Source organism: Sparus aurata, chromosome 1, assembly GCF_900880675.1.
Source record: "Sparus aurata chromosome 1, fSpaAur1.1, whole genome shotgun sequence".
Lineage (NCBI taxonomy): Eukaryota > Metazoa > Chordata > Actinopteri > Spariformes > Sparidae > Sparus > Sparus aurata.
This window is the reverse complement of record NC_044187.1, coordinates 39,973,541-39,989,046: the sequence shown is the minus strand read 5'-3', so window position 1 is coordinate 39,989,046 and position 15,506 is coordinate 39,973,541. Positions and strand designations below refer to the sequence as shown.

Sequence of the window (15,506 nt, the reverse complement as noted above, 5' to 3'; positions counted from 1 at the left end):
TAGTAAAAATGTTATGAGTTAAATGTATCACCATTAAAATAAAGATTAAAATGTTCTGCGTTATCCAAAATGGGCAGACCAGCCAAGATAGAGGAAGACAATACACTTACTGAGTTGGTTTAACAAGTATACAAGTATACACACATACATACATTTCCTTTGGTTATTTTTTTCAATTATATCTTTTAACAAGGCAGTGATTATGGTCTGGCTAAGTTTTCACATTGTTTAGAATACCTATTTATCTTTTTTTTCGCACATACACATTTTGAAATGTGTAATTCCACCACGTCCCCTCCATCTCCTGATACGAAAGTCTGGTAAGAAAAGGTCATATTAACATGATATGACACATTTATAGAAAAGTCAATGTGCTGCATAGCGTATGATACATACACATGATAGTATTTGTGTTTTTCAGAAAACTTAACTGGAGGCATTTCCAGAAACAAAATTCTAGATGTCTCCAAATCCAACTAAAAAGTCACCATGGTGGCAACATTGTTATTGTTAAGGTTTTTGCAGATTTTTGCATATACACATTGCGCTTGCTAAGGCCAGTTTTAACTCTGTTTTTAGGCACCATGGCTGGAGGATTTAGGCCAATGATCTGTGTGCTGTTGCTGCTGTCTTGTTGTCAACTGACCACAGCCAAAGAAGGAAAATCCGCAAAGAAGGGAAAGAAAGGCAAGCAAGTTGTCTGTCCATCGTAAGTAAACATACTATATTTTTCAAATGCACCCTTTCTTAATATGTTGCAGTTACTATCAACATTATGAACGATGACGGCAAAGTTTGAAGGCTGTCTGGTATTTTCACAGATTACGAGACTGAGATGGTATGATTTGGTGAAAAAAATTATATTGCAATATATTATATTGTTTCCTTTAAATTATTTCTTTCTTATTTTCAAAATATAACAAACAAAAAAAGCATTCGAATAAAACAAAATAACTGAGATCATCTGACTTATTACAAATCATCTGACAAAAAGAAAAACAAGAAAGAAAAATTAATAAATGAATTCATAAAAATGACTGAATTAGCCATGGTCACAATATATATATTTGTCTCTTCTTCAAATCACATCTGACCAGGCTAGGCTGAGGGAACCTAGGAGAAAAGTAAAGGAGCATTGTTTACTAGTCGATTGACTCGGGTGGCCTTCTAGCTTTTGGATAAAACCAAAAAATGCTAAAATGGGTTGCCAAATATACTTGGGCCGCTGTTAATATAGCTGGGTGGATCTCCAAAGTAAGGTTTATGTGTGTAAAACACTGGATCAACATCCATGTTGGGTTTGAGTCATGTATGTGTTCACTTACCTTTGCAGTACGACATTATTCATCAGTTTTCTTTAGTGTTCATTTGAAAACAGAGTACTTTTGGTGCACAGTCTTTCCGAGCCCCGTAAGGGAAAAAAATTGATGAGTCAAAAAAAAACATCACGCAAAAGTTTTGCGGGATCTCGCAAAAGTGTTTTAATGTAGGTCAAAGTATTTCTGGGTCAAGAAAACCGAAAACAAAACAAACAAATACAAAAATGGAGCATGCACACCCATGGGAGAGATTAATAGAGTTTTATTTTGAGATTGGCTTCAAATATAAAGACATTAAATCAGTGCTTAGCAGTAGACACGGTTTTGACATCTGAAGAGACTACCGAACGCCATGGTTTCATTGAAAAACGTACACTGACCTTGCAGTCCTGGTTGAATTCATTAGCAACCAACTGCAATACTCTGACCAGCTTCACAGGTACCGTTGGATGTACGGCATATTTAACGTTATGATTGTTTGACTGGCATAACTTAACGTTAGAGCAGGGAAGCTGTGAGCGCTGACATTAGTTTAGGTTAGCATAACATTAACGCTAACTCCATTTCCCCCTATATAAGTCACTATCCCAGGCTCTGTGTTGTTACGTCCTTGTCTCTTTGCATACGCGTAATGTCCTCTTTTTGGACCTCTCTTGATCAAGGAAATACTCCAAATCCTCCTCCATGACTCATACTTTTTGCTGATTCCCAAATGGCCAAGTGACTGCAAACGACCAGCAAAGTGTTACAGCTTTTGCGAGATCTCACAAAGGTTTTGCGAGATCTTGCAAAAAGGATATCTTTTTTTTAGCCATCAATTTTTTTCCCTTTTAATGTCCCTTACGTGGCTCCGTACAGTCTTCACTAGTAGTAACACTGACATGAAAATATTGCCATATAATTCTTGAGTATCCCACTTAAGGCTGAAATCAGGCTTATACAAAATTAGTGATTACACTGACAATGTGCCACTGACTAACCAAAGAAGTGTTTATCAAAAGCATGAATCAACCTTTTTAACAGCCACAAATGCAAATGATAACATTTGCAATTGTATTTCAAACCACAATCCAGATGATATCTTGACGCAATGCCCTTTTGGAGGCCACTGTGGTATTTAGATGATGTTTTGATTCTGGCCACCTGTTTGTTTGGAATTTGTCCCTGCAGTGCTTTAAGTGCTTTTTAAAAAAATGTGCTTTGTTATGTTTTATGATACTTTATGAAAACATTTTGTTAAATACACTTGACTATGTTATACCTTTAGTTCTCCTTTTTTTTTGAAATCTTTTATGTATCCAGCATTTTTGGAAGAAACCAGTGTTTTTGCTTTAGATTTGTACATTAATCATTTTTATCTCTATTGCTATCGTATTTAACAGCCAGTTGTCCCCAGAAGATTTGGCCCAGGTTCCAGCTAACTCTACCTCCAACATCTTGAACCGCCTGATGGTCAGTTATGACCCAAGAATAAGGCCCAACTTTCAAGGTAATGCAATCTATACAGATAAGTGAAACAAACATCTTCTCAAAGAATGACAGCAGGAACAAAGTTCATGAGTAATTTTCTGTGTGCTCACAGTTTCACAGAATGAATAAAAACTGACCTTTTTGAAAACTCCTACCAGAGTGAAGATATTTAAAAACTCAGACTTCAGTGGCTATGTTTAGAGACTGAGATTTTTGGAAACAAGGACACCATGTTTGTTTCCCAACTGGGTCTTAACAGCGTATGTAGCATCAGTGGCAAAATGTGAACTCAGGTTATGTTTCATAATTTTGTGGAGTTTTTGAATTGGTACATAGACAAAATAGATGTCACATTGTCTTCATTTAGAAAGACACAAACATACTTTCAAGTTATAATGGTAGAAGAGAAACAAAAGTAGTGGTTGACAGTGTTTTAAATACTGCCCATATCCGACCCTCGCACATGACTTCCTCTTCACCGGCCCTACCTAATTAAACACTGGAGATTTCTGTATGAGGCAACATAGAGAAGGGCATGAGCGCAAAGGCAAAAACACAGAATACACAAGATATCAGTACCTTAAAGTCACCGTATTGGACGCAATGATCTAGCGCCAAAGTGGTGGACAGACTGTGTACATAAAGCCAGTAGATGACAAGTTGATCCTCCTCAGGTGTGCCACTCTGCTGCTACTGCTAGTAGAAAAGTAGAAACTAGCTTTCAAAACAAAAAGGAGCAAAGTGTACACAAGTAACAATAAGAGAGCAAAAACCTCCATCTCCAGCAGTTTCTATTTGGGGGATACAGGGTGTGTTTTCCAGCTAGTCAACCAATCAGAACTCCTTTTCTGACTTCTGGTTATGGCGCAGCGCTGAGCAGTGTTGTGTTGAGGCCCCTCCAGTGATTTTGTTTCCCAGTGGCAGCTATGCAATCGTATTTAACTCATGTATTTACCCCACTTTAGCTGTCATTAACAGAACGACTGCTCCAATGCCATCAAAACCACCAAAGCAGATGCAAAAACTTGTGAAACTGGACTCCATACTAGACCAACAAACAGTCTAGCAACGTAGCTGGCAATGATGGTGGAGAGGAGGAGGTGGAGATTGGAGGCTAATATGGCATCTGATCCTGACCAAATCCTTTTGGTGATTCAAGTGATAAAAGAAGACTTCATATCGAGGTTTGATGGGCTTTTAAATGCGATTGAGGGGCTACAGGCGAAGGTGAAAGCGATTGCGGTAACAGAGGCTGAGGACAGAATTACTACTAACCAAGATAACATTGTGACCCTGCTGGCGAAGAACACAGCCATGAAAGCTACTATTCAGGAGCTGGTGCTTAAGGTTGACGACTTGGAAAATCACAGCCACCGGTCTAACCTTTACCTGGTGGGCATTCCCGAAGGAAGGGAAGTGACTGACTTATGTATGTTTCTCTAGGGATGGCTGCCACAGGGGCTTGGTGCAGATACCTGGACCAGTGCTAATTGAGCAATCCCACAGGCTTGGTAAAGTGAAGGAGGCTAGCGGAGCCGGGACACAGCGGGCAGTGTGGCACCGGGTGATTACAATGAAGCCTTTTAACTACACGGACAAGATACGAATGATGACAGCGACAAGGCTGAAGGGACCTATACTTTTGGATAACCAGACAGTCATGTTTTTTCCAGAAGTGTCTGCTGAACTGGTCACCGACTTCGGGAGGGACAGACCCAGACCTAGACCAGCTCTGTTAGGAGCAGAGGAGGTAGAGGTCATGGAAACCTGTAAATATCTTGTGCTGTGGCTGGACAACAAGCTGGATATATATAGATGTTCATATTAACATGTTATATTATAAACACATGTCGGTGGGTGTCGGGTACTTTGGTGTCTTTAACTCTGTGTGTAACAGTGCTGTGTATGACATGGAGCTTCAATTTCCCTGAGGCAACCTCCCAAAAGGATCAATAAAGTCGTCTAAGTATCCACACAACAAGATGCTTTTTTGGAAATCTCTACTTGTTTTTTTCATACTTGGTTCTCTCCTGGTGACTTGAAGCCATGTCTTCTTTACCCCCGGCATTGTTTACAATCACAACCAGCTGATCGCCCTGAGGCCCAAAACCCCCTTAGCCAGAGAGAGACCCAGAGTACCAGAGGACCTAAAGAGGAGACAGCAAGGCTGCAGAGCGTGGGTTAAACAGACAAGAAAGAGAAGTTTAAACCCTGCATCCCTGCAGTTATTACTGGAAACATACGATCCCTGGCAAATAAGATGGACATCCTGGAAGTGCTCGCCAGGGCACAGAAGGAGAGTCAAGTATCATGTGTTTCACAGAAACGTGACTATATGAGCAGATACCAGACTCCAACGCCACAATCCCTGGCTTCCACATGATCAGAACTGACAGAGACACCACCGTGAGGGGCAAGAGGAAAGGGGGAGGGCTGCTGTGCTTGTGAACAACAGGTGGTGTCACCCCGGGCACATCTCTGTAAAAGAGTGCTTTTGCAGCCCAGACATCAAGCTCATCACCATTTGACTTCGCCCATATTATTTGCCACCGGACACCCCAGAGCCTTCATCATCATCAAAGGTGACTTCAACCACGTCTCTCTCTCATCCACACTTCATGCACAACAAGGGAAAATAAGACAATGGATCTGCTGTATGGAAATGTTAAAGGTGCATACAAGTCCAGCTCAGGGAAAGTAAGGACAACTACAGGTGAAAACTAGAGTACAAACTGGAGAACAACCACACCAGGGACGTGTGGAGAGAGATTACCGGCATCCAGAGGAGAGGTGGAGGAGCAACTGAGGGTAATGAACAACGAGTTCAACCTTTTTTTGACAGTTTTGACTCCAGCATCCCCACCCCCAGCAGCCCCCCTGCTGATCCTTTGAGCAAACACTCCAGGACACATAGGTCATGGAGACGCTGGTTCAGCACACCTCAGACCCCTAGGCCATGTCCACACGTACCAAAACTATCTTTTTTCCCCCCCATCTTCCTTGGCATCGTTTCAAGAATATTTGCATCCAAACAGATCCATTGTAAACAACTCAACACGCTGTCCATCCCTACAGGTGGCGCTTGAAATTCGCCAAAAATGGAGAAGAAGAGACGGAGCATGCACATAAAACTTGCGCACTGTATAAAAACAGAAAGTAGAAGGAGAAACCAAACACAACAAGAGGAAGACAAAAATGGCTAGTCGTTCGTCGATAATCCTTTTTTTGCTCAGTGTAGTGGCAGAGGAGCATAATATTTTGCCCTAGTAATCCTAACAGGCTCAATATCACAAGCATGTAGTCCACCGTTGTTGTTGTTATGAGGAGTCGCAGGGTTAAGAGGTTGAAGGCTAGAGTTCAAGGGGTGGGACGATGGCCTCATTGATACGCAAAGTATGCGGATTTGCTGTCCACATGAGAATGCAAGGGCAGCATTTTCGGATTTTTCTACCCTTAGACCAGGTTTCAAAACAGTGTGTTTACAGGCATGGCCTTACAGGATCCATGTGGACGATCGACCAAAAGGATGCAAAACATGTGCCTTTACACACAAAAGTGTTTACATGTGGATGGCCCCCTAGTATGTCCATCACAGGACCCCCTACAGTTTGCATGTTAGCTCCATGTTGGGGTCAACGATGCAATCAATCTACCTGCAGCAGGAAGCCTACTCCTCCCTAGATAGACCCAACACCTCAGTCCGAGGCATGTTCTTCAACTTCTCCAGCCCCTTCAACCTCATCTAGCTCAGGCGGCTTAAGGCCAAACTGGAGTACATGTAGGTGGATTCTCCCCTCGTCATGTGGGTTGATGACTATCTGATGGGCAGACCGTAGTATGTGAGATTACAGAATTGTGTGCCTGACCGTCTGATCAACAACATCAGCGCCCCCCAGGGAACTGTGTTGTCTCCCTTCCTCTTCACCACCTACACTGCAGACTTTAGGTGAGTCGTGTCATTTGCAGACATTCTCTGATGACAAGGCCATTGTGGGGCGTGTAGAGGGTGGGAGGGAATATGAGTCGGCAATTTTGTAAAAGTGGTACTGAAGCTGAACGTGGCAATGATGAAAGAGATGGTGGTTGACTTAAGGAGGAACAAGCCCCCACCCTCACCAGTCTGCATCGGTGGGACAGACGTTGACATTGTGGATTCATAGAAATACCTGGGTGTGGGGATGGACAATAAACTGGAGTGGACTACAAACACGGAGGCAGTGTACAAGAAGGGCCTGAGCCGGCTTTACTTCCTGAGGAGGCTCAGGTCCCAGGTCCAAAAAACTCCAGATGTTCTATCGGTCTGCGACTCAGTTGCGAGCACCATCTTTCCGCTGTGGTGTCCTGGGGTGTTGGCATCAAAGCGAAGGACGCAAACAGACTGAATAAACTGATTAAGAAGGCAAAGTCTTTTGTAGCCTCTAAGTTTGTCACCCTGGAGGAAGTGGTGGAGGACAGGATACTGGCAAAAAACTGCTGGCAATCATGGACAATGTCTCTCACCCCCTCGACAAAACTCTGGACAGGCTTTAGAGCAGCTTCATCAACTGACTAATTCAACCCTGCTATCTATCCATCCATCCATCTATCTATCGTGCTGTGTGGGGATTTGTTTTCTCTTTCGTTTTTGTGTAAAATGGGTTATGGATAGGCTCCAGAAGATAAAAGCCAAAATAAGTTTTCTCCAGGAGACTCATTTGACCTCAGAGGACTTATTTCATCTTTCATCTTATAGATGTCATTGAAGACCAAATTGGCAGATACCTCATGTGTATCAGCAACATCCCCCAATGTGAACTCCTTCCAGTCAAACTAAATCTGGTTTATATATACGTCCCGGATATATTAACCAGATTGAAAAAATGATAATCCAACCTTCTTTAGACAACTTTTCTTGATGTTAGCTGATTTGCCTGGCCAATTTATCATGGGTGGAGACTTTAATTGTACACTTCAACCGGAGTTGGATAGATCCACTGAAGTTGAAACCTCCCACTCCCTGACTAGAAAAGAACTACTCCAGTTCATACAAGATTTTAATCTTCTGGATGTATGGAGAGGTAAACACTCTCATCAGCGAATATATTCCTGCTACTCCAGCACTTATCAGAGTTTCTCTAGAATTGATTGCCATTTGGTATTAGCCGGTCTGATGCCAAAAATCTCAAAACGCTGGTATGAAAGCATCCTGATCTCAGATCACGCTTCAATCTCATTTATCATTAAATTTTAAAATTTGATACTGTATCTGTTATATCTGTCACTGTTTCATGTTACTTAATATAACAATGATAACTTGAACTTCAACATAATGTTAACTGTTTATTAGCACAGCAACACAACTTCATAGCACACGGCTGATAACGACAACTTGGGGTCAAAGGCTACCCATAATGCAATCTTACAATGGATGCATTACAAAAAATATCAAATTTGTGTCCCCTCAAATTCTTTTGCCTTCACTATAACATAATGCCAACAATTGTAACAAACCCATTATCTTCATCTGCCCAGCTAACTGTTTACACCAACTTTCTCTTTTTTTTTTCCTTTTCATTTTTATTTATTCATTGTTATGCTACCTTAGGATTTAGGGTAGACTGCCTCAGCCCCTAACTGTACCACAAGGATTATTATGCACCGTTGATTTGGGTTAGTTTCTATCTATCTGCAGAAACATCAGTCTCTGTGTTCTCTAATGGAGATTTTGCTTCAGGTGCTGATCCAAAAGAGGGTGTCTCAGTCTCTTTTCCAGTTACATCCACAACTGGAACTTTTGTGTCTAATGTGATTGAGTTCTGCACTTGTGTAGTTAGATGACCTGGTGTGTTGACAAGCGCATCTGTAGGATCTCCAAAAGACAGACGCTGGTGATGTCTGTAGGAGTTGATTCAAGTGCCTTCTCCAAAGACTATCAGCAGTTTGAACTGTATATGAAACAGGAACTGTTTGTTCAATAACAGTCGCAGGAACCCAGTTAGGCTCGCCTCTGCCCCTGTAGTTCCTGGCCAGCACAGATTCTCCTGGAATGAAAACTCTGTTGCTCTCATTGCCCGATGTTCTCCATACATCATTTGCTTCTCCTGTTGACATTGCACAGTGTCCTTCACCACTGAGGGTTTTAAGAGATCAAAGGTGGTGCAGATCTAATGTGTTGCATGGCAACTGTAAATCAGTCACTTGTCTAGTGAAAAGCAGTCTTTCCTCAGCCTTTATAATGATTAGGAACAATACACACAATTTGTAAGGAAAGAATGCCAGAATTGGCAGGTCCGCCATTGGAACCCTGTTCTCCTAACTGATGCAGGTTCACACTGAGCACATGTGACAGGCGTGAAAGAGTCTGGAGACAGTGTGGTGAACGTTGCTGTCTGTAACATCACCAAGCATGGCTGATTTGGCAGTGGGTCTGTGATAATCTGGTGAGGCATATAGGTTGCACAGACCTCCATCTCATAGCCAATGGTACCCTGACTGCCATTAGGTACTGTGATGAAATCCTCAGATGGAGTGTCAGACCTTACGCTGGTGAAGTAGGCCCTGGGTTCCTCCTGATGCAGGATACATGGCATCACAGCACAGCTGCAGATACAACATCCTGAGGCCTTCATAATAATTTCTGGAGACTTCAATCATGTCACCCTGAACTCTACCCTGGCTCCTTTTTTCCAGGTTGTCAACTGCCCCACCAGGAAGAACAGCACGATTAACTTACTGTAGATTGACTTAGGCAAGTCAGACCACAACCTGGTGTACATACAGCCCCAGTACACCCCCTTGGCAGGCTGTCACCATTCGCTCCATCAGGAGATGGACTCCTGAATCAGAGGAGGCCCCGAGAGACTGCTACAACACCACGGACTGGGATGTGCTGCTGGGTGCACATGATGATGAGGACATAGTGTGGATGACTCACTAGCCTATTTCACACTGCCGTTTGCATGTGGGGATCCTGCGCCAATTCTCCGCACCCTCCTCTGTGTTAAAGTTTTAGATGCGGAGAGGCGGGAAATTTCGCTCCGGCGCTGATACGCCTCTGGAGGTAGTATCAGGGCCGCATTATTGGTGAGCCGTCCCAATGTGAATGGATAATCCGGAGGCGCGGAGCCTGGGCGTGTCGGTCGTGCAGTCTGATAACTACACAGGTCCTTCACTCAAATAAATACAGAGAAATGTCCCACAAAGCAACGTTACAGGACCGAACAAAAGTAACGTAGTAACTGTAACTGTCTTTGGCAACTTATATGAGGAAAACAAATACCACAGCTGTACGTGGAGAAGCGTCTGTCCTCCTGTCGTCCTCCGTCTGTCCTCCTGTCTGTCCTGCCGACTCTTCCTCACATTTCTGCTCAAAAAACAGCGTCTGTCACCGGCAAAAAACTTTAACTCACCAAGTGTTTGTTATGAAAATAAATCACCGCGACCGTCAGCTCTCTGGACCGAGACTTCAGGGAACTTTCACCCAGAAAACAGCCTCCATCCCCGCGAGTGACAGAGACAGACAGCATCCTGTTTACTGATGGTGATTATGTATAATTATGTAATTTAGCGTGAAAACTTAACTCAATCACTTTCCAGGATGATGTGACTGTGTCCCCCCTCCTCTTTACTCTGTACACAGCGGACTTCTGCTACACCTCTGAAACATGTCACATCCAGAAGTTCGCAGATGACATGGCCATCATGGGGTGTATCAGAGACGATAAAGAGGAGGAATACAGTAGCCTGGTGAGGAACTTTGTTATCTGGTGCCACAAAAACAACCTGCAGCTCAACACCTCAAAGACTAAAGAACTGGTCATTGACTTCGGGAGGGATAGACCCAGACCCAGACCAGTTCTGTAAGGAGCAGAGGAGGTTGAGGTCGCTGAGACCTATAAATATCTTGGGCTGTGGCTGGACAACAAGCTGGACTGGACGAGCAACACTAAGCAGCTGCACAAGAAGGCTCAGAGCAGACTGTACTTCCTGAGGAGGCTACGATCATTCAACATCTGCAGGAAGCTCCTGTGGATGTTCTTTCAGTCCGTGGTTGCCAGCGTTCTTTCCTACGCTGTGGTGTGCTAGGGCGGGAGCACATCAAAGGGAGACCTTTCCAGGTTGGAAAAGCTGGTCAGGCGGGCTGGCTCGGTGGTCAGCATGAAGCTGGACCCCCTGGTGACTGTGGCGGAGAAGAGAACTCTTAACAAACTACGGAGCATAATGGCCAATGCCAACCACCCTCAGCACACTGTCATCAGCTGCCGGAGGAGCTGGTTCAGCGACAGGCTGCTCCCAAAGAGCCGGACAAACAGACTGAGGAACTCCTTTGTCCCCCATGCCATCAAACTGTACAACTCCTCACTGGGGGACAAAGGAGGGCGAACAGATGATGAACAAATGCATGTACAATAACCATGTACAATACAATAACCATGTGCAATAACAACACAACTATACAAATACTGTGTATCTGTGAATACTGTGTACAGTTTAAATATATTATATAGACACACGTGTATATACATATATTTACTAGGGCTGTCAAACGATTAATTTTTTTAATCGCAATTAATCGCATTTTGTCCATAGTTAACTCGCGATTAATCACAAATTAATCGCATTTGTTTTGGCAAATTTTTTTCTGTTCTAAATGTACCTTAATGTATTTTTTTCATGTTCTTGATACTTTTAACAACATAAGAAAGGGTAAATATGCTTGCTTTATGAAAATGTTAATTCAACACTTCAAGTCATGCAGGAAAATAAAAGGCTAAAAAAATATCCCCTTACCCTAAATGGGATCAAATTATGGTGATGTCTGCTTTTGGCAAGAGGGGCTGTGGGCTCTCTGCATCTGCCATGTGTTTGGCTTGCAAATGATATCTGAGACTCATTTTCATTTCATGTCGACAGTACCTGCAGATAACTTTTGTCCTATCGACCGAACCATCTTGCAGTGTTTTGAAAGTAAATTTGCCGTTCATAAGTCCTTTCTCCATTTACTTTCACTCTCGCTTTTCAGTCCACCGTGTTTTTCCCGAACGCCAACCCAGCTTCTTCTTCTTCTGATTCCCTTTCTTAATCTTCTGCCACCCTCTGGATCAAGACTACAGATGCCATCGACGGCCATAAATCAAACAATGCGCTTTTTTTTTTATACCGAGCGTTAATAGCGCGTTAAAAAATTAACGGCGCTAAGAGCATGTTGAGGATGTTGCTGAGCTGGTGCAGAAGGTTGAGCGATACCGGCTAGAAATAGTCGGGATCACCTCCATGCACAGTCTGGGCTCTGAAACCCAACTCCTTGAGAGAGGCTGGACTCTCTTCTACTCTGGAGTTGCCCGCGTTGAGAGGCGGCGAGCTGGTGTGGACTTGCTTATAGCTCCTCAGCTCAGCCGCCATGTGTTGGAGTTTACCCCGGTGAACGAGAGGGTCGCTTCCCTGCACCTTCGGGTCAGGGATAGGACTCTCACTGTTGTCTCGGCTTATGGGCCGAACAGCAGTGCAGAGTACCTGGCCTTCTTGGCTGAAGTCCTATCGAGCCTGGTTGGCCCGGGGGACTCCTGAGGCAGCTGACGGGTTCCAGCAGGTCAAGCGTGCGGCAGCACGGGCAGTCATGGCAGCAAAAACTCGGGTCTGGGAAAAGTTCGGGGAGGCCATGGAGGAGGACTACCGGTCGGCCTCGAAGAAATTCTGGCAAACCATCCGGCGCCTCAGGAGGGGGAAGCAGTCCTCCATCAACACTGTTTACAGTGGAGGTGGGGAGCTGTTGACCTCGACTGGGGACATCGTCAGGCAGTGGAAGGAATACTTCGAGGATCTCCTCAATCCCACTGATATGCCTTCCATAGAGGAAGCAGAGGCTTGGGAGTCAGAGGTTGAACCATTCATCACCCAAGCCGTAGTCACTGAAGTAGTCCAGAAGCTCCTCAGTGGCAAAGCACCGGGGGTGGATGAGATCCGCCCTGAGTACCTCAAGTCTCTGGATGTTGTGGGGGTTGTCGGGGACAGTGCCTCTGGACTGGCAGACCGGGGTGGTGGTCCCCCTATTTAAAAAGGGGGAACGGAGGGTGTGTTCCAACTATCGGGGGATCACACTCCTCAGCCTCCCAGGGAAAGTCTATTCCAGGGTACTGGAGAGGAGAATTCGGCCGATAGTCGAACCTCGGATTCAGGAGGAACAATGCGGTTTTCATCCGGGCCGCGGAACACTGGACCAGCTCTATATCCTCCGCAGGGTGCTCGAGGGTTCATGGGAGTTTGCCCAACCGGTCCAAATGTGTTTTGTGGACTTGGAGAAAGCATTCAACCGTGTCTCTCGTGGCATTCTGTGGGAGGTGCCCCGGGAGTAGGGGGTCGAAGGCCCTCTGTTAAGGGCTGTACGGTCCTTGTACGACCGGAGCAGGAGCTTGGTTCGCATTGCCGGCAGTAAGTCAGACCTGTTCCCAGTGCATGTTGGCCCCGGCAGGGCTGCCCTTTGTCACCGGTTCTGTTCATTATTTCTATGGACAGAATTTCTAGGCGCAGCCACAGGCCGGAGGGGGTCTGGTTCGGGAGCCACTTGATTTCATCTCTGCTTTTCGCGGATGATGTGGTCTATAGAGATGCACCGATCAGGATTTTTGGGGCCGATCACCGATCACCGATCACTGAAAGCAGTATCTGCCGATCCCGATATTGCCGATCACAGATCACAGCGTCAAATCCATAAATTCTTCTATATCATTGTCTTGTATAACTTTCATATATTTAATTAATGATTCTTCTTACACAACATTGACATTGTATTATTAAGTATAAAAATTAGGAGATGAGAAAGTATCATGAATTGACCACCGTTTTATTGCAGGCTGAGGCAATGTGCAATATTTCACACTCTAAAGACTTTCTTAGAGACAACTTGGACTCAGCTTAGAGTAACTGTAGCTTACTAGTGGGAATGCATGCAGTCAGGGTGGGAATTATGTCATTTTAGGGGCAAGTCCATTTGGCCTTCAGTTTTTTTTTCAGGGGCACCAAGGCCACATGACAGGGCACAAAGGCCACTGGGTAAAATGTGTTGATTTACCTTTCAGACTGATACCATAACATCCTAATTTATAATAAGACATGGATTGTGTATTAAAACATTTTTTTTATACCAAAATCAAGTTAATGTTACATTAAAAAGTAGTTTTTGTTAAGTAGGGTTAGGGTGAGGTGGGTTTTGTGACACCTCACTGAATATTAGTGTTATTGAATATTTCTCCCAATAGAAATTCCCCAAAGTTATGGCAAAGCACATTTTTTCCAAACAAAAAATTGTAGAATAACCAGCAGGAGACCACTGATGTGTGGAGTGATTTTGGTGACACTACACTCTGAATAATAGTGAAGTTATTGAATTTTTTGTAGTTTCTCTTTTCGGTGTTGCACTTTGTAGACGGTCCCTGCGCCCTCGTCTCACAGCTGGCTGACCATACAGACCAGAGTTAATATCCAGACGCTCGTTTAGATGAAAATACGGTTGTAGCTCGTTGTCTACCTTACTATGGTAGAAAAGAGCCGTCGTTTGTGTTTTAACAAGGTTTCACTTATGAGTTATTGATCCGCCATGAAATTCCCTCCCTGCATGCAGTTAATGCACTGTCTTTATACTTAAACGTCATCTGATCGGCCTGATGTGATCTATTTTGAGAACTCTGATCAAAACTGATAGGGGCATTATCGGCCGATTGCGATCGGTTGCCGATCGATCGGTGCATCTCGAGTGGTCTAGTGTGCTCCTTCGAGCCAGGACCTCCAGCATGTCCTGGGGCGGTTTGCAGCTGAGTGTGAAGCGGCTGGGATGAGAATCAGCACCTCCAAATCCGAGGCCATGGTTCTCGACTGGAAAAAGGTGGCTTGCTCCCTCCGGGTTGGGGGAGAGTTCCTGCCTCAAGTGGAGGAGTTTAAGTATCTTGGGGTCTTGTTCACAAGTGAGGGAAGGATGGAACGTGAGGAGCTCGGAGTAGAGCCGCTGCTCCTCCACATCGAGAGGAGCCAGCTGAGGTGGCTCGGGCATCTGTTTCGGATGCCCCCGGGACGCCTCCCTCGGGACCAAGGAAGACCCAGGACACGCTGGTGTGACTATGTCACTCAGCTGGCCTGGGAACGCCTTGGGATCCTTCCATAAGAGCTGGAAGATATGTCCGGGGAGGGGGAAGTCTGGGTGTCCCTGCTCAGGCAGCTGCCCCTGTGAAGTTATTAACGCGCGTAACTTTGACAGCCCTAATATTTACATATATATTTTTTCCTCTATTCTTACAGTGTTATTTTATTTTATACTATAATGTATATGTATATTTAACAGTTCTGTGTGTGATATGGAACGAGGGAACCTCCCAAAGGGACTAATAAAGTTGTGTCTAAGTTTAAGTCTAATGTCTAAGTCAATGCCTGGTGGGTAGTATGTAGGCAGCTCCTGGATGACAAAGGCATTGATGGCATTGACCAGCCCTCTCATTCCCCTGACTTAAATCCAATTGAGCACCTATGGAACGTTACATATCGGTGCATCCAACACCACCAAGTACTGCCATAGACTGTCAAGGAGCTCACTGATGCCCTCATCAAGGTCTGGGAGGAGATCCCCCAGGACACTTTAGGCCGACTCATCAGGAGCATGCCAGGGATTGTTGCGAGTGCATACAGACATGTGGAGGCCATACACACTACTGAGTCACATTATTAGTCTAAAATGTTGGTTTGTTCTCTAGG

The 15,506-nt window shown here is 44.5% G+C and overlaps 1 protein-coding gene across 6 annotated transcripts in view; it reads left to right on the top strand.

Moving 5' to 3' along the window:
• Window positions 1-15,506, top strand: part of LOC115579487 (glycine receptor subunit beta-like) — a 263,157-nt gene that overhangs the window by 136,178 nt on the left and 111,473 nt on the right. For 4 of the 6 annotated variants that reach the window (XM_030413073.1, XM_030413050.1, XM_030413060.1 and 1 more), the window contains 2 exons: window positions 580-709; window positions 2,702-2,808. The exons of 1 other annotated variant lie outside the window; for it this stretch is intronic. In XM_030413073.1, coding sequence (XP_030268933.1) covers window positions 585-709; window positions 2,702-2,808 — 232 coding nt within the window. In that variant the 5' untranslated portion in view covers window positions 580-584. The remainder of the gene's footprint in view (window positions 1-579; window positions 710-2,701; window positions 2,809-15,506) is intronic. One more of the 6 variants, XM_030413068.1, reaches the window with a different exon arrangement.